At 37.1% G+C, this 27,863-nt stretch overlaps 1 protein-coding gene across 1 annotated transcript; it reads left to right on the top strand.

Annotated features, from left to right (window-relative positions):
* On the top strand, window positions 634–27,863 carry LOC109840814. The gene is made up of 10 exons (XM_020409590.1): window positions 634–914; window positions 3,212–3,404; window positions 3,520–3,605; window positions 5,931–6,015; window positions 6,351–6,429; window positions 6,581–6,759; window positions 6,905–7,017; window positions 25,687–25,817; window positions 26,989–27,102; window positions 27,603–27,863. Exons 1-9 carry the CDS (start codon window positions 856–858, stop codon window positions 27,099–27,101), a joined length of 1,038 nt encoding a protein of 345 aa, XP_020265179.1. The 5' UTR covers window positions 634–855; the 3' UTR covers window position 27,102; window positions 27,603–27,863.

The following is a 27,863-nucleotide window of genomic DNA, read 5'->3' as shown; positions in this document are numbered from 1 at the left end:
TCTGTTGATTCTAGGTTATAATCAGTTCGCGTTTGGTTTAATCAAATTTGGCGAAAACCGAACTAACTGAACACATGCAGAGCTCTATTAGGATGCTAAACTATATTTATATCTGAGGAAATATTCGTAACCGTATCCATTAAGATACGGATATAGTTACTCAAATTTATAATACGAATAGTTTTGTAGTTAAAAATTGGAAATCGTATCTGAAATATCCGAATACATATTAGCCATATTGTTACAACGTTTTAGTCTTTAGATTATGGATATGAGGTTAATTTTGACGATCAAGATATTTAATCTTAGTTTTTCAGATATAATGAACATATTAATGAACTTTTTTTTATATCACATGAATTATATTTTTTCAATAGTATCTAGTTTTCTTATATCTGCTTATATATCCACATGTATATCCGTATTAATATCTAATTTTAGCGGACATAGAATGAATTTTTCTTATCGATGTATATCTATATCCATATCTATATCCGAAATAAGTAGACATATATAGATATGATAAGCATCATAACCGAAATAGACCCTGCTACTCAATCATCCTCAATGACTAAGCTACAGTAAGACCTCGAATGTGGGTAAAATATGACAAAGTTTTGATAAAGCCATCGTTAAGCAGATCAGCCCAATCCTTGAATGGGTTAAAGTCCCAGAGGCCCAATTCGTTTACCTTCTTATTCCTTCGTCTCTACCCCCTACTCTCTCTCTCTCTCTCTCAAGATCTACCCAAACTCCAAGTCTACCTCCAATCATCAAGAAGTAAAAGGGGAAGAAAGGGGGGAAAAAATCAAGAATAAAAAACAGAAAATAGTGAAGAAAAAAAAACACTTGAAAATGATGTCACCTAAGCAACCAAGGTCGGATCCCCGAGGAGCTCGTTCGACTTCAGTCAGGTTTTCTTAAAAGACCCGCCCTCCATGTAATCTTTGATTAGAGATTATAATTTGAAATGGTAGCTTAGACTGTCAACGCTGATGGAATGTTGGATATTTGAAATGGTTTCTGGTTTTTTTTAAGCCTTATTAGGGTTTTGAGTTTTGGGCATTGGCAGCTAGATTTCAAGTTGGGTATTTAGGTTTATGGCTGGGTTTTTTTTGGTTTTATTCAATTATTTTTCGCATTCCCCTCTCACTAACAGCTAACACTCTAACCCCAAGTAAGAATCCCTCTCCATTAACTCCTAACTTCGGACTACCAATTCAATTCACGGTAAAACACCTTAATAACTTCCAAGGTTCTTCCGACTAATAAAAGGCAATAACACTTGGGCAGAGTTATGAAATGGAAACATCTCAAATTTAAAATGATGTATAAGATATTCATGTTTAGATTAGAAAGACTGCTACTTTCCTTTTTAGTAGATCATTAGAGGTTCTGTTGTCCTCCTCATTATAGTCCCAAAATCAAGAGGAGCAGCCGTAACACCAACGCATCTTGCTCTGGCATCAAGGACTGGAGTCTTTAGGTGTGGGATCTGCCCAAGAACTACCAGCACAATAGGGATGCATCTCTTTAGACAGAGGAAGATACCCCCTGGAGGAATAAGAAGGATGTCTTGCTTTGGACCAAGTGGATACAGACGGGAGCACAAATGGTTCTTTTACAAGTGATTTATCAGGGTATGGATGCATGTCAATAGTTTGAATTGGAAAATTTAGGGAACACATGCAGCCAGGGATGGATTAGGTAATGTGTAGGGATGCAGTTGCACCCCTACACATTTACAAAATGAATATAAGACCATGTTGTATTTACAAGATGTTCCCCATAGCTTTTTAAAGTTGCGTCCCAACTCAACCTATCCATCACTAAATAAGTTAGTTGCAAATGGAATTAGCTCATTGGAAAGTAAAAGCCCATTTAACTATTCAACAATCGATTCAAATTGGTGTGAGCCCAAACACTAAAGGCCAAACCTACAAGACTAGAAATCCAAAACTACAACACTATAGTTTTATATTATGTATTTTTATCTTTAGGTAAACAAATGCTTGTCGTCGGCGCTACAAGAATTTTTTTTGGATCTGCCACTGCATGTAGTTGCGTCAAACCCAGTGGACATTAATATAGTAAACTTTTAAATGTGGTTATATTGTTTGTCTCTTCAAATACTAATATTAAAACATCAAGCAAAGGGGTAGTGCTTAGATATTGTTTTCTAAAAAAAACTTTGTCATCCCCCCTCCCATTTACCTAACCACCATTCAAATTATTTTTCAGAGAACATCTTTTCTTTATATATTTTATTGATTGAATGAAATAAATGTTTGCAAGTGAATTAAAAAGGGGGGAAATTTCCTTAATTAATATGGTGTTCTATATGTAGAATCTCTGAAGAATTTTTAGGTTTCATCATCATCTTCTTCTTCTCTTTTTTCCTTTTCTTCATTTTCTCTCTTTTTTTAACTGAGCATTGGGAATTTTGTTGTTTGGTCCTACCGATTCACGGAACATTGTATTGCATATTGTAGACCACAGATGGAGAATTATGTGAAATGATTTTAAAATGGTAGTTTAGTTTTAGTAATTGAGGTAATTGTTTACGGATCCACTCAAACATCTGAATTTTTTGTAGGATTTTTTCTGTGGTTGTCAGCTCATGCTAGTTTATTGGTAGCAAATCTAATTTTATGTCGGCATACAACCTTTTTATGAGTCATAAAATTCTTTCATGATTTGTTTAATTTATGGAAATAGTCATTGTAAACAAAAGGCAGTTACCATTGGTTTAATGTCAGGTTAGAGAAGTTTTATTCCAATGCTTTTGATCTTATGGCTGCTTATGAAGTTCATAAATGTTTATGTTGATACATCACATATGCAAACGCGAGGATCATTAAGGCTCTAGAATATGTTACTTATTTTTTCCCATGGTGTGGCAATGTTAGTTATTGAATCCTTAATGTAAAAGCTCTTATGTAGATGAGAATGCTTCTGATGTTTTCTTTTTGGTTTCATATTTTATCTTATGTTGATATTAATAAATATGTATGTAATTCATTTTAGTAAACAACATAACCTCTGTGTTGATCTGCATTGTTAACTATTCATTGCATCATCGGTTACTTTCTCTAAGTGACTGTTTGCAAGACAATCTCTCTGTTGACATTTTTTTTCTTTATTTCTTCCATTACTACTTTACCCAGCTTCATGAATATAACTCTTCTTTACTATTTGATTTCCGCTTTAGGCAAACTCCTTTACAAGTAATACATGTTATTGGCAATTTCATGAGAATATGGTCCGTCTATTCCATGTACCACTATCTATCGCAGCAAGGGGATCAGGCAGTGGTTTTCCTGTTCAGCAGTTTGGTTCCCGCTTCCATCATCTTCCTAGTGCTACAGAAACCATGGAAGGGGAGACCACTTGCCAATTCACAGGTTTATCATGCCTTGTCTTGCCTTTTGCATATATTTACGTTTTTATTGAATTCTTTTCCTTTTTTTTCTGTACTCATGTTCTTTTTTAACTTATGAAAGGGTGTTATTATTTCAGGTTGTTCCTTCTATTATTAATGGTGGAATTATGTCATTATACTTCATATTATGGGGAAAAGGACTTTTGTCATGTGGGCCACTTGTGTAAGTGTACTTTTACATGCAATGGACCATCTCAAAATTTTTTGTTGTTTTCAAGTAACCAAATAGTTTACATCGAATTGAACAGTTAAGATCTAAAATTTCTTGATGAATGATTGTTTCCTCTTGATGGACAGAATATTTTTAGGTAGACTTTCATATCACATTTCAACATCATGTGCACATATCTTGCACGGGTTCGGGTGCGGGTATGTAACATGACAAATTTGTAAAATTTAAGATATGGGGACAAGACTATATACATATTGAAATTAATAATACATGAGATCGATATTGTTTTGTCATTCACATATTATGAGAACTAAAATTCCTATAATATTTTTACGGTTCTATATTGAGTAGATTATAAATTGAAAAATAGCTTTTATTTGAAATAGATATCTAAATAACCCTTTAAATATCATACATTTAAACTTGGTATGAGCTGAAATGAATCCAACCAGAGTCCCCCCGCTTGTAGAAATTTGAGGTGAAGTGTAAGATATACATCTAAAAAGTGTATAGTGTAAGATAGACATTGTAGAGAAAATCGGGCGATTTTTAAGCCACGAGAAATCAACCGCTTTATAGGATTTACACCGATATATTGGGACAAATCGGTCAAAAATGATATGTGATAAATTTTTGCAGAAATCGTATCTACCATGGGCCAGGCCATATATATCGGTGATAAATCGATGAAATTTTCCTTTTCTTAAAACCCTGATTATGCGCCTATGAAGTGTTTTATACTGATTAAAATTTTCAATGTATACTAAAAGTAAACTTTCTGAGAATAGTTCTTGGAAGCTCATAATATTGTGAAATCATCTATTATTTGTATCTCTTCTACAGTTATTTGGAGGAAACACATGGTTACCATGCTAACATTAAAATACAAATATCCTATACGGATCCTTCCGTCATAAAGCTGTCCCATATTGGACGAATTTAGATGCAGTGAACAATGACACATCTTTGTCTTTCTTGGACGTGCTACACAATATTCAACCATGTTATCAGTTGTAGTATTTTTCAGTTTACAACACTTATTAATTACTAAGTGGACACATGTCCTACATTTCTTATATTCTTCTTTATTTACCGTATATGTTTTAACTAGTCATTCCATTTATGTACCAGCGAACATATGGGAAAGCTACTGTCAGACCTTGACTTGTATAGAATAAGCTTAGATACATTTTCACATGAGTTAGGTATGATAAGATACTCTATAGAAAGTTGAGGATGCAAGGTCTAGTCCTTTGCAAATCCCTAAAAATGTATGATAGGCTAAACTTTTATCAAATATGTTCATCATATGTATTATAAATATGTTTTAACTGCCCTGATATATTCATGTATATGTGCACATTCTCTAATCATTTTTATCTGTTCGATTGTGTTGTTAAAAGTACTCTTGTTTTCTACTTTTGAAAGCATTTCTATGTCTGTCCATATCATTTTTGCACTAATATAGTTCACTAATTTTTCAAAAGGTTTGCAATTAATTTGCATGTAGTAATATAATTCTACATTAGATTCACATATTACTCAATGATCAATGAGTTATTCTTTAGTTGCATATATTGGCAAATCACAAATTCGTCAATAGTGTATTTAAATATTTTATTTTCAAAAATTTTAGTTTGTTAGATGTAGGAATTTAATTAGGAACCTTGAAGCATGAATATGGATTTGGTAAATGGCTTGTTGAATTCTTCTTTGTGTTGCTAAAGGCAATTAAATCAGATATCAGCTAATGTAAATATAGATGTCTTGAAATTCATCTCCTCAAACTGTTGCCATATAATTCTTGAATTTTTCTAATATTTCCCAAATTTCGAAATTCTTTTCCTCACTGAATTCATCTTGAGTGCCAAAATTTGAGACTCTTGTCGTGTCGGTATCCTGCATGAATATGGATTTGGTAAATGGCTTGTTGAATTCTTCTTTGTGTTGCTAAAGGCAATTAAATCAGATATCAGCTAATGTAAATATAGATGTCTTGAAATTCATCTCCTCAAACTGTTGCCATATAGTTCTTGAATTTTTCTAATATTTCCCAAATTTCGAAATTCTTTTCCTCACTGAATTCATCTTGATTGCCAAAATTTTAGACTCTTGTCGTGTCGGTATCCTGCATTCATGTCGGTGTTTCTTAGAAAGGCAGTTACTTTTTTTTGGGTCTTGAAGTGTCATAGATAAATTTTAAGTTTGCCGCAAGTCACCTTGTCCAGATTGCTGTCGGTTCCAATAATATTGTTCTAATAGAATTGTCCTTTTTGTACTGAACTGTGGCTTAATCTCTTCCTATTGATACTTCAGTGCTCTGCTGGCGGAGTATGCAGGTGCTGTTCTTGGAGTGTTATCTGCTGTATTATATGGGAGGCGGGTTAACGGATGGAAGAAGGTTAGTTTTTCCTGTATCATTGGATGTAACTACATTTTTTCATTTCTTTTTTCTGATGTTGCTACTTGGTGATTATCTTCAACCATCAATTCACGAGCATGGTTGCATCAAATCACAAAATTAACAATTCTTCTACACGACAAGAATTGTCAGCCTTGTTTCCATGTGCTGACCTTCGAATTTATTTGCTATGATCAGACAAATTAATTTTTTTGACTTATTTTACTTATGGATGATTACAGTTCATGTGGTACCTGGTAAAAGGTTTGCAATCTTTATTCATGACCAATGATGCTACTGACAACAACATTTGATGAGGCTTATGTATTTTGTAGGTTGGCGGACTTGTTGCAATGCTAACATCATTTTATTTACTATCTAGAGGATGGGCCACAAACACAAATTCACCTTTCTGTATCCTTAATAAGCAGCTCTTGTGCTATTATTGTGACTTGTAAACATGGATTTTGATTGGAAATAATGCATTTGTTTGATAATTAATCTATACCTTAGACAATTAAAATTCTCGTATTAGGAGAAATTTGACTTGACATGCAATTTAAAGATAGAACTGCTTCGGAGCAATTGGTACAGGCAAAACAGACTCTAGGAATTCAAGAAATGGCAGTTTCCTTAATAGCTTCTCTTATTTTTCAGAATCAGCTTAAAAGGAGACTTCATGCAGTAACTGTTGCTTCAGCTACATGTTTTCTTTTTCCTCTGGCCATGTGGGATACGATCTTGGTATGTATGATTTGATACTGCTTCCGTTTCATTTTAATAGTTGATTTATTGGAAAATTACATTACTGTTGCAAAAGACTATTATTAAAGTTTTCTTATCGTTCTCTTAATAATTGCTGGTTATTCCTTTGAATAATCAAATGCAGGGCACATCATCTGATAGTATTGTTAAGTTTCAGCTTCCAAGTTGGCCATATTTGAGCATGTTTTTGTTTGGAATTGTCTTCATATTCTATGTTGACAATGTAGCCGAGGAAAGGTAAGTTCTTGCATCATCTTTTCTCATTATAACAGGACCTATTTCTATTAAACATGTTGCGATCAAATTCATATTTGTGATTTTCATCTACTACTGATATTTTTTCTACAATAACCATGGAAAAAGTTTTAACTGAGACTTGGTTTTTTCCGCGGAGGTGCCGAGTACCAGTTTCAAAAGAGACCGGACTGAATTTCCAGGGAAAAAAAATCATGTCATTGTAGATTCTCCTATACACATGAAGTTTTGGTCAGATCTTGGCCATTTGCTTTCAGGCTGGTTAATTTTTTGTGAACTCTAGCTTGACCTGCAAATATAGATCAAAAGCATTGAGGAGATGTATGAGGAGAGAAATGACGAAGCGAGAGAAATAAAAAGACATCAGTTTCTCTAAGTTTCTGTCAAGAGTATAAATTTTACATCTAAGCTTTGGTCACATTTGGTTTTTTCCTATTGGTCTTTGTTTTGGATCTCGTATATATACCTGCAATATAAACATAAAAATAAATTATAGCAAAGCCGAGAGATGAAGAGAAGGATAGAATGACATGAAGAAAAAGAAAAGAGAAATAAATGAGAAATTGACATGGCTATCGTGCTCCTCTTACACTATGTGACTGATGTTTTTTCTCCCAACCTGTGTGACACCATCACTTTAGTCCCACATAGATTAGTGTGAAGAATTGTTAGTGGTTTAAATAGAGAAAAATCCAAGACCTAAGAATAACTAGTACTAGCATTTTGGCGGTGGATTAAGCCAATATCGAGTTGTTCTTGGTGGGTCCCATGACTTGCATGCGCCAACGGGCTCGTAGGCAAGGAGCGTGATAAAATATTATCAGAGCAGTTGCCAGCTGAAAGTGTGGAGCTAAGTGCTATATGGGGCTAAGTGCTATACTGCGTGATGCGGTGGGAGCCACCTCTAGAACCCGTATGAGCCACTCCTAGAATCCACATCGCCTGGCAAGTGACACTGAGATGTGCCTGTGACGTTCCTGTTTTCACACATGACTAAAGTTCAAGGTGAGCCCAAGGATGTCAAACCTGTCATGTACCCAACACTGTGCATAAACACGTTTCACCATCACATTAATATCACTCTAGCATATGTCAAATATAAAGAAGTAAGAGTACAAGCAGATATAACAAAGATGATAACACAATAAACACAATGTAAAGAAAAGACATTCAACAATATTATTGTGTTCCAACAGAAGAAAAGAAAGTACATCTAATAAACTGAAATAAGAGTAATATATCTCTAAACACAAGAGTCAACTAAAACAGTAATAAGACACTTAGCCTTTAAAATAAAATACATCTCTAAAAGATGTCTAAAATCATAAATAGTCCACTGTGAAACATCAACTAGCTACCTATGAGTGACGGTGACTATGCTGAATCCCCGTCAACCTACGGCTCTCCGAAACTCTGACCCGTTACCTGAAAAGAGGTGAATATATCAGTATCAGAGCGCTAGCATGAACATCTCCGTCCGCCCTCAGGGGAAGGGCTAACGCATATAATGGACGCTCTACCTATGATATGCATAATCTACCTATATTATTTACACTGTATTAAGAGGAGTGAAGATTTAGAAACCCACAATACGAGATACGTACGTCGAGGAAATAATTCAAACAAGAAAACTCTCATATATATATCTTGTACCTCAAATTGTGAATTGCTAGACACTAACTCCCAAGATACTATAAACAGATAATAAAACAAAACGTCACCAAAACCTCATCCAGAACATGATATGAATGTCAATCACAGTATCTCCCCTACCCTTGGTAGGTGGCATAGAAACAAAAATAAAATCCTCGTCAAAAGTATATACCACCACATAAGGTCACAATGTTTGACTACGTTCGCAAACAGTACTCGCCTGAATTCTATGTGTCCCAAAGATGTAGAGTGTAGTCGTTTGCAGAATCATGCAGCTCACGGACTAACATACTCGGAGTGTAGTCGCCCGTAATATCATGCGTTGCACGGACATGCTCACGGAGTGTAGTCGTCCATGTTCTCACGTGGTTCACGGACTAACGCACTCAGAGTGTAGTCACCCGCGTTCTCATGCGGTGCACGGACTAACGCACTCAAAGTGTCCAAAACCATCGCAACTCGAAACAATTATCACACCTTATCATGACAACACAAATATTAAACTATGTATTCCTAAAGGTCTGTGCGTGCTCAAACCTAATAAGTGTACTCCCATGATCACGCATTGGTATCTACGTGCGGCCCGTACTGTGTTTGGGACCAAATGTGCGTGGAAGAATCATGTACGCAATTAGCCTCAAATCGATCGACTGGCCCTTGGGATCGCTCGATCAGTCATTGGGATCGCTCGACCGATGCTCTACTAGTCGACTGATGTCACATTAGTCGACCGCTCAACTAGCAGTTTTAAAATTCACTAAGTCTTGACCGGTCGACTGATTGCCTATCAATCGACTATCCAGAGAAAAATCACAAATCCTGTAAATCCCTTATCGGTCGACTGATCTATGAATCGGTCGACCGACCAGAGAAAATTTTCAAATCCTGCATGCCCCTATTGGTCGATTGATCAATGAGATCGGTCGACCAACCGGACACTGATACGAAATTTTCCAGTTTTATTTGCTAATCAAATTTTTTATCAAAAAAATTTCGTATCTTTATCAACATGGGGTGTGAATCTTCTTTAGATCCTGTATTAATCTAAGTGGGGACTTGGCCAAACAATTATATATCACATAAATTCATAAATTTAGGGTTTAATCTTCCTAATCATCAATAATCACATTTAATTGATTAATTAGGGCTTTAATCCAAATAATTTCGTAAATTAACGGATAGTTATAGTTCTAATGATCAAGATTGTATATTTTCGTTACTTAATGATTAGATCTATAGTTCTATTCACAAATTTCAGGTTTAATCTGTCAAAATTCAAATAAAAGGGGATATGTTTGGAAAAAGATGAGCTTGCCTTTACAAGAGCTTTTGATCCCCCAAGCGATTGATTCGTACCTTCACAAAAGTCGTTGATCTCGTCTTCCTCTACAACTTTGCTTCACAAAGTTTCTTCAAATTCGATCAAAAATTTTCTAAGGTTTTTGAGGGTGGGTGCGGCTGCTATTTCATGCGAGAGAGAAAGAAAAGGGTGGAGAGAGAAAGATAACTATATATATATATATATATATACATACGAATATAAATATTTATATTATTATTTAACAATATGGTTTCAGTCTCCGTTGTCAGAACACAACGAAACTTTGCCTACAGCACCGTTTCGGCATTCTAAGATCAATTGCGTAAACCTCACGTCCAAAAACTTGATGAGGCATAATTATGTACCAAAATTACAAGTGCACAATTAATCAAGTTATAGTATAAATATATCGATCCTATGAGGAAGGTGATTTTAAGAGATTATTAGAATTGGTTCTTATATTGTGTGCATGAAAAAAATAAGAATAAAGAATAAGTGTGATTATGGGGAGAGATGATAAGTGATTGTTTTGAATATATGCAAGTGACAATAAATTGAATTTTAGAGAAGAGAAGAAGAAATCAAAGAATAAAATAAAAAACAAGAAAGAAAAATCAAGAAAATAAAAGATGGAGGGTTCAATTAAAGATATGAGAAATCTAGAATTGAATCCACTAGCGAATCTCAATTATTAAATACAAACTATTCTCTTTTTGTTATATTTCAATTTAGATTTATTAAGTATAGACTATCAAACCATTTAAGGAAGGTATAACCTATCAAATTATCATCTAAGTCAAAATAAAAATCATGATAAGAATAACAACAAGATAGTAATCCTAGAATTCATAAATATAACCTATCAAACCATTTAAGATAAACATAGATTATCAAATTCTTCTTCTATCAATTAGTTCTCTAGTTGATTATCCTAAACATGATCATTTTAAATTGAAGAGAATAATATGCATAACATAAAGGAAAGTAGACTAGTTTCATACAATTCTAAGATTCCTGTAAAAATTAATTTCACATCCTAAGAAATAAAAGCAAGAAATGAATTAAAGAGAATAAGAACTAATTGCAAAACAAAAGAAAAGAAAAATAAGAAAAATTATACTATGAACAAGAAATAAATCTAACTATATTGCTAAAGAAATAAAGATGCAAGAAAATAAATCTACTCTTCAAGACATGAATGTAAATCTAAACTAATAAGCAATAAAAAATTACTAAATAAAAATAAGAAATAAAAGAGAAAAATAAAAGAAAAGCAAACCTTCAAATTGCTCTTCATCTCCATCTTCATCATCCAACAAAGAAAAGAAAAGAAAAATTTAAAGTGGAGAAAAATTCATGTACTATTATTATTAAAAAAAATTATTAAAAATACAAATGCAACAGATTTCAGCAGACTCGCGACATTAAGGCTTAAATTGCGAATCGATTTCAAATCGATTTTAATCTGATTCATTCATCTCAGAATGGTCACCAATCATAACAAAACTCTATTATTATTATTTGCAACAATATTTTTAAATTTTCGGTGTTTTACATTCACTCCTTCTTAAAGAAAAATTTGTCCCCGAAATTTAGCAATTAATCACAATGTATCACACACGCAAAGTTTACACTTAACATTTAGAATGTGAATACTCCTACTTAACCTCTAATTAAACAGAACTAGTACGTCGAGGAAAATTCCAAACAAGAACCCCTCATGTACATATTATATGTTTCGAATGATTAGCCGTTAAGTGTTAATACTCACATTTTAACGTGAAGTGTAAATGTAACTATATAGGTAAGATAAATATCAAACATATCAATATACCTGCTCGAATAGATGTTGGTAGTCGCAACGCATATTCTCCTTGCGTTTCCAAGAAGCTTCCTCAACTCCCTGTTCCACTGGACTTTGACTAATGAAATTACCTTATTCCGAAGTTTCTTATCCTCCCTGACAAGAATGCGGACTGAGGTCTCAATGTAGTTAAATCCGCTTGAAGCTCTAAATCTGGTGCATCATACACTCTGTTGTTCTTCATCTTGTAAATATTTTTTGAGCATCGAGATATGAAAGACATCATGCACGCCTGATATCGATGCTGGAAGGTCTAATCGGTACGAGACAGCCCCAACACGGTCTACAATTATGAACGGACTAATATATCTCGGGGCAAGTTTTCCCCGTCTGCCAAACCGTTTGACACCTTTCATCGGTGATACCTTCAATAAGACAGAGTCTCCAGCATAAATTTCTAAGGATCGTCGCCTCTGATCTGTGTAACTCTTTTGCTGATTCTCGGCTATAAGAATACGCTTCCGAATTAACGCTATCTGCTCTGAAGTCTTACTAACAAGATCTGGCCTAAGCAGTAAGTTATCCTCCGGCTCTGCCCAACATAGCAGAGATCTACAGGGCCTCCCATACAATACCTCATAAGGAGTCATACCTATAGTCGATTGATAACTATTATTATAGGCAAACTCAACCAATGATATATGATCTTCCCAACTGCCTTGAAAATCTAACACATGCCTAAACCATGTCCTCAAATATTTGGTTGATTCTCTGTTTGACCATCTGTCTAGCTGGTTGTCGAAAAAATTTTGGAAGCTCTTCCAGAAATGTGATGTGAATACTGAGCCACGATCCGATACAATCGTTTTTGGAACTCCATACAATCTCACAATCTTCCGAATGAAAATCTTTGCATAAATCTCTGCAGTATGAGTCATCTTAACTGGCAAGAAGTGCGTCGACTTCGTCAATCGACCGACAATCACCTAAATGAAATCATTTTCTTTACTTGACCACGACAATCCCACAATAAAATCCATCAAAATATCTACCCACTTCTATTCGAGAATGTGTAACCGTCATAGGGTACCCGCGGGTCTCTGATATTCTGCCTTCACCCGCTAACAGGTAAAGCATTTAGATACATATTTCGTAACATCCCTACACATGTCGTTCCACCAAAAGTATCTCTTCAACACTTTATACAATTTGGTCGTACCTTGATGTACCGTGTACTTGGTACGGTATGTCTCATCAAACAAATCCTTCTTCAACTACGGATTATCTGGCACTACTAGCCGACCTTTCATTCGAAGGCCTTTATCTGATCTAATGGTCCAATCTACCTTGGACTTTTGAAAAATTTCCCCTTCCGGGTTTAAATCCAAGAGTTCTCCAATTAAGCACTGACCACTCTTTCAACCCATGATGGCTGTACTGCTAACGTCCCAAAAAATGCACTGCATTCGCCAACCTCTGGCCTGAAATCAAATTGACTGAGGGTAAGAATGTCTCGGTACAACGATCATCTTAAACCTGTAAGTTTGTGACGACGCTTCTTGCTCAAAGCATCGGCTATGACGTTCGCCTTTCTCGGATGGTACTGAAACTCGAACTCGTAATCTTTAATGAACTCGATCCATTGCCTCTGCCTCCACACCTTTAGTGCGAAGATCACCGCTGTTAACTCTAAGTCATGAGTAGGGTAATTCTGCTTATGAATCCTCAATTGCCGTGAGATACAAGTAATTACTCTCTGAGTCTGCATCAAAACACATCTTAGTCCCGACAATGACACATCCATGTAGACAACAAAAGTCTTGTCACTGCTCGGAATTATCAACACTAGTGTGGTAGTTAACTTGGCCTTTAAAGTTTCAAAGGTATTTTGACACTCTGGCCCCCAAACAAACTGAACACCATTCTTCGTAAGACGTGTCAGTGGGGTAGCAATCTTGGAGAAATTCTGGATGAATTTCCTGTAATAACCGACAAGTCCTAAGAAGCTACGAATATCTGTAACTGTCTTCGACGGCTCCTAATCAAGAACTGCTTAACTTTAGCTGGATCAACTGGAATACCCTCATTGAAAAAATATGATCAAAAACTCGTATTTGTTAAATTTAGCATACAACTGGTACTCCCGCAAAGTCTGCAATGCCAAACGAAGATGTTCATGCTCGGCCTCTGATCTCGAGTAGATGAGGATGTCGTCGATGAAAACAATCACAATCTGGTCCAGATACAGATGGAAAACCCGGTTCATCAAGTCCATGAATACTGCGGGTGCATTAGTCAGACCAAACGGTACGACAAGAAATTCGAAGGACTCATTTCGAGTCAAAAATACGGTTTTAGAAATATCCATCTCCAGAACGCACAACTGGTGATAATCAGATTGAAGATCAATTTTTGAGAAACACTGCGCTCTCTGTAACTGGTCGAATAAGTCATCAATCCTCGGTAATGGATATTTGTTCCAGATGGGGATCTTATTCAACTCACGGTAATCGATACACAAGCGAATGCTACCGTCCTTCACGAAAAGGACCGGTGCTCCCCACGATGAATGGTTTCAGCAAATAAATCCCTGAGCAATGAGCTCCTCTAACTGAGTCTATAACTCCCTCATCTCAGCAGACGTCATACGATAGGGTGTACAGGATATCAGTGCAGTGACCGGCTATAACTCTATACAAAACTTAAACTCTCTCACTGGAGGCAATCCAGGTATGTCTTGAAAGACATCCTGATTGAGACTATTCTGGTCTTTTACAAAACGACACAAACTAGTTGCAACACCTCCATGTATGACAGAAATGACTACAAACTAGTTCATCTGTAAGGTTGCTACAACCAACTCAGCCCATCGGACGCTCACAAACTGATTGTTTTGGCAATACAGTCAATACTGACATGGTAGGAAGATAACCAATCCATATCAAGAATCACATCGAACTCAGACAAGCACAAGGCGATCAAATCAACTATAAATTTAGACTCGTCTAGATTGACAACACATCTCCTACAGATACTCTTTAAGAGAGACACTTTACCTAAAGGAGTAGAAACTGACTAGGTACGTCTAAGGGATGTGCAACTAGCTGAAGTCTATCCATGAAAACATAAGAGAAAAGAATGCGAAGCTCATGAATAAAAAGAGAATACGGGCTGGGAAGGAGTTCACAAGGAACGTACCTTCCACCACGGCCCCGCTCGCATCATGGTCACGTGGTACAACTGCGAAAACTTGACCGGAAGCTGTGGTCTGCTGTGCTGAAGGCTCTGGAGTATACGGAACGATTTGTCCCTGAGGAACTTCTGAATAGCATGCACGTGACCCTCTATCTTCGGAACTGCCGGTGGTGCCTCTAGTCTCGGCTGCTGGCCTTGGCCTCGGCTTTGGTGCTTAACCCGACCTTTGCCCTGCTGGCCTTTTGCTAATGCACTGCGACACTCTGCGGCTCTATGATCGAATTTATGACAGTGAAAACAAACACCCTGAAATCTGCGCTGCTGCGGTGTTCTCTGATCCTGTTGCGAACCCTTCTTATGAGGGCCTTGCTACTGCTGCTGAGAACCCTTACTCTGTTGCTGGGGTCTTCTGGGCCCTAAAAACGACCTCTTATCCTTGTCCTTATCTCCAGACTGTCTCACTATAGAAATTCCCTCTCTACTCTTTTCGAAAATGGTGGTTTCAGTTTTCTGAGAAATGACGGTGTCGGCTACCTCTCGCACTGAGTGGAATCATCTAGACACAATATAGCGACGTAGGCTTGGGCGAAGTCCTATAAAAAATATCTGAGCCTGACGCTCCCCTGTATGCCACATGCCCATAAATCTGAGTAGACCCATGATTTTGCTTTCATACTCAGCTACCAGTGTTGTAAAAAACGCCCTGGGCGGTCGCCTAGGCGCCCGCCTAGGCGGAGGCGGTGCCCAGTGCGTTTAAATCAGCCTTGAGCGGTCACCTTTAGGCGCTGGGAGCGCCTAGGCGGCCGCCCAAAGCTAAGCGGGCCGCTTAAGCAGCCCGTTCCACTTTAAAAGAAAAAAAAACACTTAAAGCCCCAGTCCCCAAACCCAAAACTCAAACCCAAAAACCAAAAACCCAAACCCAAATCCAAAACCTACGTAACCCTAATTCTCATTTCTCACTCACCCGACGCCGCAAGAAATTTCCATCGACCAAACTCATCTTCAACCTCGTCGAACTGTCTTCATCTTCGTCGAAGCTCGAGCTCGTCTTCAACCTCGTCTTCGATCTTCAACATCCGAGCTTCAACCTCATTTCGAACTCGTCAAAGCTTCGTCTTCAACCTCCGAGCTTCAACCTCGTCTTCGAACTCGTCGGAGCTTCGTCTTCAACCTCCGAGCTTTGTCTTCAACTGAGCTCGTTTTCAACCTCATTTTATTTATCATTTTACTATTTCAGACTTCAATGATGACCTTTGATTTCAAGTTTTTTGGTTTAAAGGTTAACAACTTAACATTAATATGGTTTTGGTGTTTTTAGATCATCCGTGTAATTAAGATGAACAGAACAGACATTAAACAATGGTGTAAATGGGCAAATCAAGAAAGATTAATAACTTGAAACTTATGATGTGTTTGATGGAAAGGCATAATGTAAATAAGTCTGTTAAGAAAAGCTAAATACTAGCTCTAACATATCAAATTAGCTCACCGAATTCATTAGCCATGTTAGTTTGCTGCTTTTGTTTTTTTGGGATGCTCACTGAATTCATTGGTCAAGTTTTTTGGGTTTATCAACAGCTTGTTCCCTTTTGAGTCCAATATCATGACTCGTGTATCTTTGAATATATGGGGAAAGATAGTTTTACCTCTTTTAAATGTTAGAAAAGGTTCCCTTTTTGCTCAGTGCAGATATTGAGTTAAAAACTAGGTACCTGCTTCTGGTTAATCCCTTTTTGCTGTTCACACTTCTTTTTTTTCTTTAATTTTTTCTTCTGTTCACACTTCACACTTCACACACTTCACAATTTTGAAAATAGGAGTACAATATGAATATACATATTTAATGAATGAATTATCGATATTTAATTTGGTAGTTGTGTTAGGAAATTTGATTGATCCTTCATCCTTGCAGCTTGCTACTTAACTAAGTATAATCTGTAAAAAAAGAAAAACAAAGTCAGTGAGCATTTTTGATTGAGTATATATATATTTATCTTCAAGTATCAGTCAGTGAGCATTTTTGATTGAGTATATATATATTTATCTTCAAGTATCGCAATTAAAAATAGAAAAAAAAAAATCGTCCAGAAACCGCTTAGGCATCCGCCTAGGCGTCTAAGCGCTGGGCGTCAAGTCCGGCGTCTAGAAGCGCCCATCGTTTAATGTAACACTGTCAGCTACAGACATGTCTCTCTGCTTTAGTCGGGATAGCTCTAACTCTTTTTCGGCCTTTGTCGCGGAAGATACAAACTGTTCGTCAAAGAAGTAGGTGAAATCCTCCCAAGTAAGTGTCATTCGCTGCTCCGGTGTGAATTGGAGTCTATACCACCCTCCGGCGTCACCCTTGAGTTAGAGTGCTGCTAACCTCTGCTTTTGGACTGGGTCGACGTCAAGCAAATCTAGAATGTTCCCTACATCTTCCTTCCACTTATGGGCTGTGACTGAATTTGATGTACCTTGAATTCTGGTGATCTTAGCTTCTGATATCTCTCAACCAAACAGCGCTAAACCTCCTGTTCTGCGGCTCTGTCAGCAGCTGGTGGTGGTATGACTGCTGTTGATGCCTCTACAATAGGCATAACTGATACGACTGGTGGTGGAACCACATGAGGTGGTGTTGCTAGCGAAACCTGATGTGCCATCCGCTTCTTAAGCGTTGCTAGTCTGGTTGCAATCGGCGCTATGAGATCAATCAAATACTTTTGAGCCTGCTACGGCTCGGGCTATATCAGCTTATCCAGCTCCTCGGGTACGAGATCTACCACGACCATATCTTTGTCTTAACATCTATAAGTTCAGGAGGAGAGCTTATGAAACACAATAATGAGACCACAAGCATATATATCATATAGCAATAGGAAAACATAACACATAGTATCATCGAAAATACTTTATAATCAAAGTAAGATAAACATAAAAAAAAATTCTTGAAAAATTTTGAGTTATGAGTATTACGGCCTCAATCAATCTAGGAACTCCTAGCGAACTCTATACATGAACCCCAAGGAAACTCTATATTAGCTCCATGACTCAACATAGGATATCCTAAGGATGCTGAAACTAGAGCTCTGATACCAACTTTGACACCCCTGATTTTACACATGGCTGTAATCTAAGGTGAACCCAAGGATGTTAAACCTATCATACACCCAACACTATGTATAAACATGTTTCACCATTACATTAATATCACTCTAGCAGATGTCAAATATAAAAAAGTGAGGGTACAAGCAGATATAACAAAGATGACAACATAAGGAACACAATGTAAAGAAAAGACATCCAACAATATTATTATGTTCTAACAGAAGAAAAGAAAGTACATCTGATAAATTAAAATAAGAGTAATATATCTCTAAACACAAGAGTCAACTGAAACAGTACTAAGACACTTAGCCTCTAAAATAAAATACATCTCTAAAAGAAATCTAAAATCATAAATAGTCCACTGTGGAGTATCAACTAGCTACCTATGAGTGACAGTGACTATGCTGAATCTCCGTCAACCTGCGGCTTTTCGAAACTCTGAGCCGTTACCTGAAAAGAGATGAATACAACAGCGTCAGAGCGCTAGCAAGAACATCTCCGTCCGCCCCATGGAAAAGGCTAACGCATATAATGGACGCTCTACCTATGATATGCATAATCTACCTATATTATTTATCCTGTACTAAGGGGAGTTAATATTTAGAAACCCACAACACGAGATGAGTACGTCGAGGGAATAATCCAAATAAGACATTTAGCCTCCAAAATGAAATATATCTCTAAAAAAAATCTAAAATAATAAATTAGTCCACTGTGGAGTATCAACTAGCTACCTATGAGTGGCAGTGACTATGCTGAATCTCCGTTAACCTACGATTTTTCGAAACTCTGAGCCCTGAAAGGAGGTGAATACAACAACGTCAGAGCGCTAATAAGAACATCTCCATCCACCCCTAGGGAAAAGGCTAACGCATATAATGGACGCTCTACCTATGATATGCATAATCTACCTATATTATTTACCCTGTACTAAGGGGAGTTAATATTTAGAAACCTATAACACGAGATGAGATACGTCGAGGGAATAATCCAAATAAGAAAACCCTCATATATATCATGTAACTCAAATTATGAATTGCTAGACACTAACTCCCAAGATACTATAAACAGATAATAAAACAAAACGTCACCAAAACCTTATCCAGAACATGACATGAATGTCAATCACAGTATCTCCCCTACCCTCGATAGGTGTCACGGAAACAAAAATATGATTCTCTAAAATCCTCATCAAAAGTATATACCGCCACATAAGGTCACAATGTTTGACTACGTCCTTAAACAGTACTCGCTTGAATTCTAGACGTCTCAAAGATATAGTGTAGTCGTCCGCAGAATCATGCGGCTCACGGACTAACATACTCGGAGTGCAGTCGTCCGCAATATCATGCGGTCCACGTACATGCTCACTCAACCACCAAAACAATAACGCATCACAGAGTGTAGTCGCCCACGTTCTCATGTAGTTTACGGACTAACGTTCTCAGAGTGTAGTCGCCCGCGTTCTCATGCGGTGCACAGACTAACGCACTCAAGCGTCCAAAACCATCGCAACTCAGAACAATTGTCACACCCTATCGCGACAAACACAAATATTAAACTAAGTACTCTCAAAGGTCCGTGCGTGCTCAAACCCAATAAGTGTACTCCCATGATCATGCACTGGTATCTATGTGCGGTTCGTACTTCGTGTTTGCGACCAAACATGCGTGGAAGAATAATGTACACAATCAACCTCAAATTGATCGACCGGTCCTTGGGATCGGTCGACTGATGCTCTACCAGTCGACTGATGTCACATCAGTCGACCGCTCAACGAGCAGTTCAAAAAGTCACTAAGTCTTGACTGGTCGATTGATTGCTTATCAGTCGACTATCCAGAAAAAAATCACAAATCCTGTAAATTATTGGTCGACTGATCTATGGATCGGTCGACCGATCAGAGAAAATTTGCAAATCCTGCATGCCCTGATCGGTCGACTGATCAGTGAGATCGGTCGACCGACCTGACACTAATACCAAATTTTCCAGTTTTCTTTGTTAATCAAAATTTTTATCAAAAAAAATCGTATTTTTATCAACATGGGGTGTGAATCTTCTTTAGATCCTGTATTAATCTAAATGTGGACTTGGGCAAACAATTATATATCACATAAATTCATAATTTTAGGCTTTAATCTTCCTAATCATCAATAATCACATTTAATTAATTAATTAGGGCTTTAATCCAAATAATTTCGTAAATTAATGGATAATTATAGTTCTAATGATTAAGATCATATATTTTCGTTACTCAATGTTTAGATCTACAGTTCTGTTCACAAATTTTAGGTTTAATCTGTCAAAATTCAAATAAAAAGGGGATGAGTTTGGAAAAAGATGAACTTGCCTTTAGAAGAGCTTTTGATCCCAAGCGATTAATTCGTACGAAATCCCTTCACCAAAGTCGTTGATCTCATCTCCCTCTACAACTTTGTAAAAGTTTCTACAAATTCGATCAAAAATTTTCTAAGGTTTTTTAGGGTGGGTGTAGCTGCTGTTTCACGCGAGAGAGAAAGAAAAGGTGAGAGAGAGAGAAAGAGATAACTATATATATATATATATATATATAGGCTAAATACCCATATTGGTATTTTAATTCAACCCCATTTACCAACAAGGTATTTTAATTAGGAAATTCGGCGATAAGACATTTTAATTGAATAAAATTACCATTTAGGTCCTTTTTCTCGTCTGCGGCCACTTTTCCGGCGAGAACTCATCACGTGCGTTGTCCGTGGGGGCTTAATCTGTGTTTAAGATGCTGATGTGGCTCTGTTTTCTGACGTGGCAGGGAATTAACCCTCTAAAAACCAACTTCACGCCCAAGGTGCTCTCCACCTACCTCCGCGTCCAGCAGAACGTGATCGTCGCTCATTTGGGTCGCTGGGTCGAGATGTCCGGCCCCGACGAGCCCATCAAGCTCAGAAACGTCGAAACTTTCGAGACTGCTCAAGCTCAAAACCCCATCAGGCAGAGACCCAGAGAGATGATTCGACGAAACATTGAAACTTACAAGATTCCAGCAAGAGCCAATGCTGCTTGGTACCTGGCCGTACAACTTGTTACCAGCCAAATTGACATTGACCCAAGCTCTCACATTGTGAGAAAAACCTAGTGGGTATCTCTCCAATGAGCCCATTGGAGCTCAGATCAATGTGGGTGAGATTTGGGAGCTGAGTTAAGTCTGGAATCAAGAATCCAGTGTTGGGAGCTGGGTTAAGTCTGGAATCAAGAATCCAGTGAAGTTGTTGTTGGAAAGGGAGAGTTTTTGAAGAGATTGGAGGTTGAGGAGGCTGCGGCTGAGCTTGCCGGAGAGGCCGAGGGAGGAGAGAGAGATTTCGACGACTCGGCGAGACTCAGGGTGGCATTTGATGTGGGCCCAGTTGCAGGGGTCGTCGGAGTCTTGGGTCCATGAGGAGAGAGCTGAGGTTGGGTCTAAAAGAGAGGACTTGAAGACAATGAGGCCGAGGAGGTCAGGGTTTAATGGGGGAGGGGGTTTAGAGAGAGAAAGGAGAGCCACATCAGCATCTTAAACACAGATTAAGCCCCCACGTGCAACGCACGTGATGAGTTCTCGCCGGAAAAGTGGCCGCCGACGAGAAAAAGGACCTAAATGGTAATTTTATTCAATTAAAATGTCTTATCGCCGAATTTCCTAATTAAAATACCTTGTTGGCAAATGGGGTTGAATTAAAATACCAATATGAGTATTTAGCCCAAGTATATATATCAAAGTTAAAAAATGTGTAAATTTTAGGGTATTAAAGTTTCAAACGTAACTTTGGGATATCAAAATAAAAAATATTGTAAGCTTTGGGTATCAAAGTGTCATATAAGAAGTTTAGAGTATCAAATTAAGAAAGATATGAACTTTAGAGCACCAATGTGCAAATTAGTAGCCATTTATAATTCGATAATCATATCCCTTTCTAACCCAGCACACGTTTTCTACGCTCATTAATTAACTCACAGACTAGTTTTATTCTAATCCTGGCATAAGCAATCGCAACCTAATTAAGTAAGCAGTGACGGATTTGAAATGAAATGATGGGTGGGTGATTATCAAAGTCAATCAGCCCACTAATAGGGGGTTAACCATTAATGAATTGGCTTGACTTTTTTCTGTAAATGGAATTTGGGTTAATTATATAGTTAGGTAATCTTTTGACATCTCCGACCGAATTGCACTATTTGACCCGTTGTCATTCCTACTCTTTATTCTATGTAGCTTTACCTAGATTCTTTCACTGGGAGATTGTATAGATATAGATTCGTCTGTGTTACATCCTGCTTTTTTTATATTTCTTTTGTTTCTATCAGCTAAAGATGTCCACAAAGTTTTAGTTGTTCATTCGTTTAGGGGGCATTTTCCGAAAGAACCCTTCTCCCTACGTGATTCTAGGGGATTGGGATCCTCTTCTAATGGGAGGCTTCCTAAGATTTCTTAATGAGATCATGGCCTTTGATTTATCAATCAAAGGTCATGATCTCCTCATGAGGAAAAGTAGGAGGGAGAGGAGAATGAGATCTTGGCCTTTGATTGATAAATCAAAGGTCAAGATCTTTTTATTAGGAGATATTAGGAGCACTAGGCTAAATACCCATATTGGTATTTTAATTCAACCCCATTTGCCAACAAGGTATTTTAATTAGGAAATTCGGCGATAAGACATTTTAATTGAATAAAATTACCATTTAGGTCCTTTTTCTCGTCGGCGGCCACTTTTCCGGCGAGAACTCATCACGTGCGTTGTCCGTGGGGGCTTAATCTGTGTTTAAGATGCTGATGTGGCTCTGTTTTCTGACGTGGCAGGGAATTAACCCTCTAAAAACCAACTTCACGCCCAAGGTGCTCTCCACCTACCTCCGCGTCCAGCAGAACGTGATCGTCGCTCATTTGGGTCGCTGGGTCGAGATGTCCGGCCCCGACGAGCCCATCAAGCTCAGAAACGTCGAAACTTTCGAGACTGCTCAAGCTCAAAACCCCATCAGGCAGAGACCCAGAGAGATGATTCGACGAAACATTGAAACTTACAAGATTCCAGCAAGAGCCAATGCTGCTTGGTACCTGGCCGTACAACTTGTTACCAGCCAAATTGACATTGACCCAAGCTCTCACATTGTGAGAAAAACCTAGTGGGTATCTCTCCAATGAGCCCATTGGAGCTCAGATCAATGTGGGTGAGATTTGGGAGCTGAGTTAAGTCTGGAATCAAGAATCCAGTGAAGTTATTGTCGGAAAGGGAGAGTTTCTGAAGGGATTGGAGGTTGAGGAGGCTGCGACTGAGCTTGCCGGAGAGGCCGAGGGAGGAGAGAGAGATTGAGAGAAAGGAGAGCCACATCAGCTCTTAAACACAGATTAAGCCCCCACGTGCAACGCACGTGATGAGTTCTCGCCGGAAAAGTGGCCGCCGACGAGAAAAAGGACTTAAATGGTAATTTTATTCAATTAAAATGTCTTATCGCCGAATTTCCTAATTAAAATACCTTGTTGGCAAATGGGATTGAATTAAAATACCAATATGGGTATTTAGCCTATATATATATATATATATATATGAATATAAATATTTATATTATTATTTAAAAATAGGGTTTCAGTCTCCGTTGTCAGAGCACAACGAAATTTTATCTTCAGCACCGTTTGGACATTGTAAGATCAATGGCGCAAACCTCACGTCCATCTGATCAACAAAAAAGTATTAAAAAAATACAGCAGATTTTAACAAACTCGTGACACTGAGGTTGAAACTGCGAATCAATTTCAAATCGATTCCAATCTGATCCATTCATCCCAGAATGATCACCAGTCATAACAAAACTTTATTATTATTATTTGCAATAATATTTTCAAAATTTTACGGTTTTACAATGCCAATTGTCATGTCATGACAGCGATGACGTCTTTGTAAGGTAGGGTGATTGTGACACCCTCATTTTTGTCCCACATGGACTAGTATGAAGAATTGTTAGTGGTTTAAATAGAAAAAAGCCCAAGGTCTGAGAACAACTAGTGCTAGTATTTTGGCGGTGGATTTAAGCCAACATCGAGTTGCTCTTAGTGGGTCCCACGACTTGCATGCGCCAACGGGCCCATGGGCTCGGGGCGTGACATCTTGGCTCTAGAAAATTGATAGTCCCTATTCCTGATAAGTAAACAAAACCTTACTGATTTGAAATTCATGGGTACGATGCAACTAATTGTTAATTCTCTGGGTCTCGAAACCATAACCCCTTAATTTATGAAGCTTAAGCTAGAGGGTTCTGGTTGGGTAACTGAATAGACCTTGATATAACAAAATATAAGTAATTGTTAGCTTGTTAGGTAAACCCTGTTAGCTTCCTTATTAAGTTTGCACATAAAATACTATGGATCTATTTGTTGAGAAGGTGGCTGGACCACAAATATAGATGATCAAGTTTTATTTATAGCTAAACAAATAGAATATAATTATATTATCTTCTAGGATGGAGCTCAACAAACATCTCTAACTTTTATTGTATAGTAACTACTCTAGTTTTTCTCTTCAAGCTAGAGCATATACATATTAATTCCTCGAAGTTTGTTAATTAATGCAAAAATTTATGTTTGATACTGATTTAGTGGCAGTATCATTAATCTGACTATCAGAAAACAAAAGAGGCAACAATGTCGTTGGTTTGAACCATTTCATGAATTACATGGCATTGGCCGCTCTATGTTTGGTTTCCTTATGAAAGATTGGATTATTAATGGTATAAACTGCGCCTTGATTATCATAACGCATTTCCAAAGGTGGAGTTAGGAGCACATCCATCTCCTAAAGAACAAATACTTCACATCATCCTCACAAAAATTATGAGCCGTGATATAATACTCATACACAAGAGCTCACAGTAATAATCATTTCCTTACTTCATCATTTCAACATATTTCTCGAACAAAAACACAATACACACTAATAGAATGGTCATGATGATCCCTATCCAATCAAAATCAGAATACGCAACTGAGACCCTTTCAGGAGCAATTTTAAGATATTACAACACGTAACAACAGAGACCCTTTCAGGAGCAATTTAAGATATCACAACACATGACAGTCTGATCTCCAGTGAAGCTATGTAGAGTTTGCATATATCTTCTCAGAAGGCCAACATAACTGTAAGTCACCTTCAGGTATATGAGTTTACCAATCAATCTGCAATATTTTCCAGGATCAGTTAAGAGTACCCCAGTCCAAATCCTATTTAAAGTGAATAATAGGATTCAAATATAACTAAGCTGAAACCCTAGCATGTATTCTCAACCCAGCAGTCAGTGAAATACTTCTTCTGAGATGTATATGCAATCTCTATCCCAAGAAAATGTTTCAGAACTCCAGGATCTTTCTATTGCCTTTTGGTGTAGGTTAAGATGTATCACAAATTTTCTCCATATGAGTTCTATCCTCAGATTGGTCTTGCTTCAGTATAATGGGTTCCAGTCATCTATATTGAATAGCTGATCTGTTCCTTTCTAATGCTGGTGTTTGTTTTGTTTTGCAACTTAGTTTTAGAAGTGAAATCTTTTGTTGATCCTAACTTATTGTGCAACAAGCTTCTCGCAGGTTGCATCTTGTTTTCTCATCTCCTAGGCATTTAATGGTTGCTGGAGGATGCATTATTCTAATGGAGCTAGCATACAATATGGATTTCTCTTTAGTTGGTTTTCTAATTTGTTCTTCAATTTTGGGATTTGGTATGTTTCGGCCATGTTTCTTTTTTTAATTCCAATAACATCATTTAATATAATGTTTATCAAGTAGCATCAACTATCTGTAAATTGACTCAGAACCCATGTCAATTGCATTAGAGAAAAGATATGATATTCTATCGATTATTAATTACCTTTGCGATATCAGAATCTTTTGTTACTAGAGAAAAGCTCTTAGTTAATCAGTTTTCCTCAAGGAATTTATATGTTAAAAATTCCATGTCATTAAGAAAATACTGTTATTTTGATATTTGAGATTGTATAGATCACTCAAAAGAGCCAAATACTTGAAATTGGATCCTTCCTCACAATAAAGGTTGAGACAACTTAATATTGTTGATACAGTTCTGGATAAAAGATTACCCCTCTTAATTCATTTTGTTTTCTTATCCTTCGCGTCCCATAAAATTCACATTCTAATTTTCTTTTCTTTTCTTTTCTTTTTAGATAACATGGGGATGTAGTTTTGATGCAATTCTGGAGAATAAGTCTATAATTTAATTCGGATGTATGGAGATTAAGTCTGTAATTTAACTATAAGTCTGTACTCATAGACTTTCTATTGTTTCCACTTTAGTACATAGTCCTTTTTTATGAATAGTGAAGTATAACCATCTGCTTATCATCCATTTTTATACATTATTCTGTCATTGACTGGTATCTCTTAGCTAATATTTCTAAAACTATGATTCAGTTAAAAGGTTGGAGTTAACATGCATGTTTCTTTCATGATACAAGATTGGATCATCAAATGTTCTGCAGTGAGCTCATTAAGTTATAGGGCAATGGTGCCCAACGATTTGACATTTTATTGAGATCTAGAAGGTGTTTTCTTTTTTATCTTTCCCTTCTTGAACATGGTTATTTTGAGTTTATTAGCAGAAAATGTTAGCATGTACGCTAGATAATGTTAAATGAAGAATCAGGAACAACTTGCTCATCTTGGTGCATCATGAATTAAATCTTTTGAGTAAATTCTAAATTTATTCCATCCAACCATGTAACAATTTCCCGTGCATATTGCATTATATGCCCATGTCACATGTCGAATTAGTGTGCTTGAACTTTTGATTGTCTCATAATTAAATTCATCTTAATTATCTTTTTACTAGTTTATCCTGGAGCATGACATTTGTAATCATGATACATAATCTAGGTATATTTCAAGCAACTTCCTTGCAACAGTCCAAAAGGGGTCCTTTAGATAATCATGAAATGTCAGATGGAGCTTCTCAAGATCAATTACAGATGTCGCCACTTCCAACATGATGTAAGTGCATCAATCTGTTGACATCATTCTTCACTTGCCGAATAAATCAGTGAAAAATAAATTTGCAGAAAAAAAATTATCTGCCACTATCATCTTTCTTTTGCACAAGGTGATAATAATAGGCAATTCCGAGGAAAGACAGCTTCATACATCTTGATATTTTGGCAAGTCAACACTGTAGACCTCTTCTACCAAGCTTCATTATAAGTACTTTGCCCTTCTGGCCATCTACATATGTTTTTTGTATTTTGTTTGAGGCCTATCCCATATTTCATTTGCTTTTAAAGTTACCAGTTTTTTGTTCTGGTATTTCTTATTATTCAGCAGTTTATTTACTGCACATCAAGTGTCCAATTTGACATCTACCAGTAGTTCTGTATCTAAGACTTGCTTGGCTGAGATATTATTCTTCTAAGGGATTATATTTGAAAAGTGCTACTCATATGAAAACATGCATCATTTAACCATCATTTTCTTGATCTCATAAATTCATGTACCAGGAAGCTTGCACAGGGCTCGATACCTGTAACTAGATGGTCAGTCCCACAGCTGGACAGGCTTCAGTCTTTCGGTGCACATTATATGACATCGCTTTTTTCCCATAACCAAAGTTTATCAGAAAATTTGTTATGTGTACAGCAGCTAACCTCAAGAAAGAAGAAAACAACTGTAGCAATTTCAATAATCTTATTACCATTGTACTTGGCGTGTTCATGTATATTTCTGCCACCCCTTCAATATATCTGTTGCATGTTCCTACA

The sequence above is a fragment of the Asparagus officinalis genome, chromosome 5, assembly GCF_001876935.1.
Source record: "Asparagus officinalis chromosome 5, Aspof.V1, whole genome shotgun sequence".
Classification (NCBI taxonomy): domain Eukaryota; kingdom Viridiplantae; phylum Streptophyta; class Magnoliopsida; order Asparagales; family Asparagaceae; genus Asparagus; species Asparagus officinalis.
The sequence above is the reverse complement of the archived record's forward strand: the minus strand, read 5'-3'. Positions and strand labels throughout refer to the sequence as shown.

Excerpts from the sequence above, each read along its gene's own strand:
- LOC109840814 (XM_020409590.1), top strand. The coding sequence starts at position 856 with ATGATGTCACCTAAGCAACCAAGGTCGGATCCCCGAGGAGCTCGTTCG. Across the intron at positions 915-3,211 it reads GCTCGTTCGACTTCAGTCAG|GCAAACTCCTTTACAAGTAA; the intron begins GTTTTCTTAAAA and ends TTTCCGCTTTAG. Across the intron at positions 6,430-6,580 it reads AAACACAAATTCACCTTTCT|ATAGAACTGCTTCGGAGCAA; the intron begins GTATCCTTAATA and ends TGCAATTTAAAG.